General features: G+C 38.7%; 1 protein-coding gene across 1 annotated transcript in view; it reads right to left on the minus strand.

Moving 5' to 3' along the window:
• LOC107684820 (multidrug resistance-associated protein 5) overlaps positions 1 to 6254 on the minus strand; it is a 54013-nt gene that overhangs the window by 21789 nt on the left and 25970 nt on the right. Inside the window, 2 exon segments of the mRNA XM_074186989.1 lie at positions 1353 to 1499; positions 5557 to 5741. Of these exon segments, the coding sequence (XP_074043090.1) occupies positions 1353 to 1499; positions 5557 to 5741 (332 nt within the window).

Consider the following 6254-nt stretch of genomic DNA (forward strand, 5'->3'; position numbering starts at 1 on the left):
GCAGCATTAACTACACAGAGCCGTTGTTCACTGACGAGCTGCGCAAAACCACGTTCATATTCGCGCGATTTTTTCGCAGCTTGTTGGTGAACAACGGCTCTGTGTAGTTAATGCTGCTCAATGTGAAAGCACGCACGTGATGGAGGTTTACCGCTGATTACAGAACCAGCTTTCTGACAAGATGCGCGTTAAATATCGCATGCGATTAATCGTGCAGCCCTATTTAAAATTAAATTAAATTAATTAAAAATTAATTTAATTACATTTTAATTAACTTCCTTCCGTGAACTGATGTGGCTTCTTATCACAGAATGAGGCAGAAATTATATTATTTTATAGTATTCTGTAGAGCGATAAAGGCTGTGTCAATTACCATTGCATTGGAAAATACCAGAGATGACTTGAAGAACACAGATAAACCAAATATTGTTGCATTCGGGTGTTGATTCTCTTTACGTTTCATCAGTCAAAGTATTTCTTTGTACATTTTATTCAGCTACAGCGATAGCTGGATAAATTAACGTGTGAGAGTTTAATGCGGTGTACGCCTACTTTTAATTTTTTGGTGCATGGTTATCATAATATATTGCCACACCACTAATTAACATGATAACGATATAACATTTTTAAACATCACAACTGTGACCCTGGAGCACAAAAGCAGTCTTAAGTCGCTGGGGTATATTTGTAGCAATAGCCAAAAAATACATTGTATGGGTCAAAATTATGGATTTTTCTTTTATGCCAAAATTCATTAGGATGTAAAGATCATGTTCCATGAAGATATTTTGTAAATGTCCTACTGTAAATATATTAAAACTTAATTTTTGATTAGTAATATGCATTGCTAAGAACTTCATTTGGACAACTTTAAAGATGATTTTCTCAATATTTTGATTTTTTTTTGCACCCTCAGATTCCAGATTTTCAAATAGTTGTATCTCGGCCAAATATTGTCCTATCCCAACAAATCCATACATCAATGGAAAGCTTATTTATTCAGCTTTCATATGATGCATAAATCTCAATTTCGAAAAATGGACCCTTATGACTGGTTTTGTGGTCCAGGGTCACAATTATCGTCAAAACCAGTATATCACGTGCACAGTCAATAAAATATCGGTTTACAAACACTACACCACTGTGGCAAAAGGCATTAATTGCAATGCCCCCTTGACAGATTAACCTGCTACTCTCAGGTAGATTCAGGCAGTGATGAATAGTGAATGAGCAAAGAGGAAATGCATCTGCCTAAGGACCCAAGTGTTTGATAAAAAATTCAGCTGTGTGTAATGGAGACAGGAAGCCTGAACAGAGGAATCTGGTGCGCTGACAAATAAACTCCAGATTACCTTGACGAACACCAGCCCTCGCACCGTCTTCAGGAAGAGCGCCGCCCCCATGGATAAGACGTACACCCTGGAGTAGTACTGGATGTGCGGATTCAGTCGCATGCTGTCGCTCTCGGCGGTCTGGTTTGCCTGCAGCAGCGAGGAATTCTGCAGGGACAAAGGAACATCACCTTGGAAACATGATACATCCCTGGAGATTCCCAACAAACCAGCTGAACTGTGTGCACCAGTCCCAGTCTCAATTATTTTACAGAATGCCAGTTAACTGCAACATCTGTTGCCGTGATTGTCCCTCTGAGTAAATCGTGTGGAGTCTGGCACTTCTAATTAGTTTCGGGATTGATGTTCGTTTCGGCTAAGCATCAAAACTCGGCGATTAAAGCTGGTGGTTTGTCGCCTTAAAGGAATAATTCGGCCAAAAATGAAAACTGGCATCATTTTTTTTCTCACCATCATGTCATTTTCCAAACCTCCCTGCTGAAAAAAACAACAGACACCATCACAACATTTGTTATTGTTTTACTGGTTATAATGGGATTTGTATTGGTTTTAATGGAAACTGTAATGTGGGTCTCTATTGGTAATTGGTCGCCTTATATTGGTGGCTTGTTAAAACCACTAAATCCTAATGGAATATGTCCCAAAACACACAACAGAATACCATTTTTAATGGTTTTAATGGTTAAAAGTTGATGGTCTGTAATGGTATTTGTAGTGGAAACCATTAGAATTTCTGTGATGGCTTCTGTTGTTTTTTTCAGCAGGGCTGTGAAGACTCAAGAAACTCAAAATGAGAGATTCTGACCTGTTTCTGTTTTCCTTGCAATTATAAGGAATGTGTAAGCTTTCAAGCTTTTTACACCCTTCAAAAAGGGTATAAAAGAACCAAAAAAGTATCATGATCCATTTTAAAGGGTTATTTTACTCTAAAATGTAAATTCTGTCATCATTTACTCACCCTCATGTCATTCCAAACCCATAAGAAATTTGTTCAATTTCGTAACACAAATTAAGATGTTTTTAATCAAATCTGTCTCTCTACTGAAAGTCTGTTTACCCAAAACTCTGATGCTTTAAAATATTTGTAAAGATATAAAAAAAAGTAAAATCAAGCAGATTAATAAAAGTTTTCTGGAGCCACGATTAGTAATAAAACTAGCCAGATAAGCCAGTAATATTAGTAGTACTGACAGTGTCGTGTAAACATGGAGTTATTTACGCTGGAACCTCTCCGACTGATTCAAAACTCAAATTCGTGACTTCGATCTTTCAGTTCAAGCAATTCACCAGCAAAAACCAGTTTAAAAGAGACATGCATTTTTGAATTTCGACATCACTTATAATTTAAAAACACGTAGTGACAGGCGAAATGGAGCTTTTCGAAACTCTGAATCAGTTAAACCATTGCGTCGCAAAATGATTCACTGTTTCGAAGCGCTCCAATCGGATCGCGTATCGCGAATCATTTGATTTAGATCGGGACTTCGGAGAGGGTTCACAAATCTTTTAAATCTCGGAACTTCGGAGTGGGTTTACGAATCATTTGAATCAGATCGGGATTTCAGAACGTGAATCATTCGATTTAGATCTTCGGTGCGTTCCAAGCGGGATATATCGCCCTCCGAAGGGCACTTCGGAGTGAAAACAATCATGGCCGCCATATTGAAGGGTCGTTCCAAACCGAAGTGCTCAAAACTGGCCCTATAAAAGGGCCCTTCGGAATGAAGGATTTCGAAGGGTACAACTTCGGGCCCCCATGATCCTTTGCACAGGGAAGTTGTTTGGCGTCACACCCTGCGTTCCATTCGGAAAGGCTCATCCCTATACCCTAATCCCTTCAAAGGGTTTACCCTCCGGAGTGAGAGCTTCGAAGGGATTAGGGCATAGGGATGAGCCCTTCCGAATGGAACGCAGGGCGGAACTTCGGAGTGAGTTCGCGAATCATTTGAATCAGATCGGGATTTCAGAATACGAATCATTTGATTTAGATCGGAACTTCGGGGGAAGGTTCATGAATTCAGATCAGGACTTCGGAGGATGTATCGCAAATCGTTTGATTTAGCTCGTAACTTTGGGGTGGGTTCGCGAATCATTATTTAGATCGGGACTTTGGAGCGCGTATCGCGAATAATTTGATTTAGATCGGAAGTTCGGAGCGGGTTCGCAAATCATTTGATTTAGATCGGAACTTCGGAGCGGGTTCGCAAATCATTTGATTTAGATCGAAACTTCGGAGCGGGTTCGCGAATCATTTGATTTAGATCAGAACTTTGGGGCGGGTTCGCGAATCATTATTTAGATCGGGACTTTGGAGCGCGTATCGCGAATCATTTGATTTAGATCAGAACTTTGGGGCGGGTTCGCGAATCATTATTTAGATCGGGACTTTGGAGCGGGTTCGCGAATCATTTGATTTAGATCGGAACTTCGGAACGGGTTCGCGAATCATTATTTAGATCGGAACTTTGGAGCGCGTATCGCGAATCATTTGATTTAGATCGTAACTTTGGGGCGGGTTCGCGAATCATTATTTAGATCAGGACTTTGGAGCGCGTATCGCGAATCATTTGATTTAGAACGGAACTTCGGAGCGGGTTCGCAAATCATTTGATTTAGATCGAAACTTCGGAGCGGGTTCGCGAATCATTTGATTTAGATCGTAACTTTGGGGCGGGTTCGTGAATCATTATTTAGATCGGGACTTTGGAGCGCGTATCGCGAATCATTTGATTTAGATCGGAACTTCGGAGCGGGTTCGCAAATCATTTGATTTAGATCGAAACTTCGGAGCGGGTTTGCGAATCATTTGATTTAGATCGGAACTTCGGAGCGGGTTCGCAAATCATTTGATTTAGATCGGAACTTCGGGGCGGGTTCGCGAATCATTTGATTTAGATCAACGCTTCGAAGCAGGTTCATGAATCTTTTGATTCAGATCTTAATAATGGTTCGCAAATCATTATTCAGATCAGGACTTCGGCTTAGAGCCAGTAAATTGTTGTTTATGTATGTGAAATTTAGCTAGCAGGAAATGCAAATTAATTAAGTTATATTGTCCTATATTCTCTTTTGAGCAGTCGAACAATCCAAAGAAAATATCTTTAAAACAGAAAGAAAGGTCACTTATAATACTGCCACAATAGCATCTTCCTCAGAAGAGTGACAAACAGCAACTCACTTCAATGTCTGACTTATAATTACGTACGTAAACATCATACTAATGGCTTGATGCACGAGAACAAATTTCATTGTTTTTTGCTCGCAGGGGTGTAAAAAGTACTCAAAAATTATACTTAAGTGAAAGTACAGATACTAAGTGAAGAATTTTAAAATTAACTGGCCAAAAACATACATGAGTAAAAGAAAAAAAAGTTAATTTTATTATCTTTTTAATGGTTTTTGAGGGTGAGGGTGAGTAAACGATGACAGAATTTGATTTTGGGGTGGAGTATCACTTTAAAGAGAAAGATGTGATGCAGAGACATCCAGACAGAATACAAGAACTTCTGCTGAGTTAATGATGAGTAATATAAAACATACAGTACTGACTTTTTGTGTTGTCTATTCATCACCCTTGTCTGCAACAATAATTAATCTATTAATTGCTTATTTGGGGCATGTGGTTTTATTTTCTCAGCAAATAATGATATGTAATTATTTGCAACTAATTAATGAACAAACCAAGTAAGAAATTTACGGCCTGATAAAGCTGAAGTTTGATGCGTGAAACCAATTTGTTCTCGCACATCAAGCATGCATGTTTAAGCTTTCATTTACTATATTTAATGTGCGTAAGATTAAGTTACCTTTTTGCATTTTTTTTAATATTACGCACATTAAATATAGTAAACATGCATACTTGATGTTTTTGAAAATTTGAATGCTGTAAACATTGTTAGCAATGTGATCAATGATGACCATTTTAATTTTGGGGTGAACTAACCATTTAAGCTATTATTCACAAAAATAATTGAAATCCACCCTAATTCTCTTTAGTACATTGATGAAAGATCATGAGCAAGTAGCGGGGAAACAAATGATTCTTTTGAGTCAGATCATGCCAATGAATAGGATGATCGGAATGATTCATTCAAAGATTCGTTCATACTGATTAGAACGTCTCCTTTTCTTTTCCTCAGAAGAAAAAGTGTTAAGAGAAGATGACCGAGTTGCTATTGTTAGCTGAATAATCACTTTGTCTTACCCCGCTGCCCTGCCTGATCCAGTGACTGAGCCACCAGTTGCTGAAGGCGATGCTGCCGGTGGTGAAGAGGAAGAGGAGGATGTTCACGATGAAGGCCAGGGGCCCTCCGGCAGCCTTGATGTAAGCAGTGTACACGGGCCAGGCCACAGCCCCGCTCCCCTTTTCCTCCGCCTGCATGAGCTGATCTGTGAGGGGCACATCAGACAACAGAAAGAGAGAAGAACAACAAAGAAGTGTGACTCATCCACTGACTGTTAAACCAACGCTTCCCAAAACAGGTCACATGGTGGCTAGCCTATGACCAAACCAGATCAAAGAAATCAGGCAATTTATTTGCTGGGTGATGTTCCAGAAGTGCTTATATTGAGTATAACAGTCCTGGGATGCTTGTATGGCTAAGCTTGTGTTTGCATCGTTTCAGAACAGTGCATGTAAGTGAGATGTTTGTTTGTGCCAAACACTATGTGTTCTTCAATTCATTATTGATAAAAATAGGGTATATACAGTATATACAGTAGTGCATATATATTGTATATTCATATTGTAATGCAATTAATTTAGTATATTAACATTAACACACACACACACACACACAATGCACTTTTGTTTATTGTCAATTTATTGTAAATTTATAATCAACATTCATATATATATATGTATTTATGTATATATATATATATATATATACACACACACAC

Source organism: Sinocyclocheilus anshuiensis, unplaced genomic scaffold (genome assembly GCF_001515605.1).
Source record: "Sinocyclocheilus anshuiensis isolate Anshui unplaced genomic scaffold, SAMN03320099.WGS_v1.1 scaffold121, whole genome shotgun sequence".
In the NCBI taxonomy this organism is placed as follows: Eukaryota; Metazoa; Chordata; class Actinopteri; order Cypriniformes; family Cyprinidae; genus Sinocyclocheilus; species Sinocyclocheilus anshuiensis.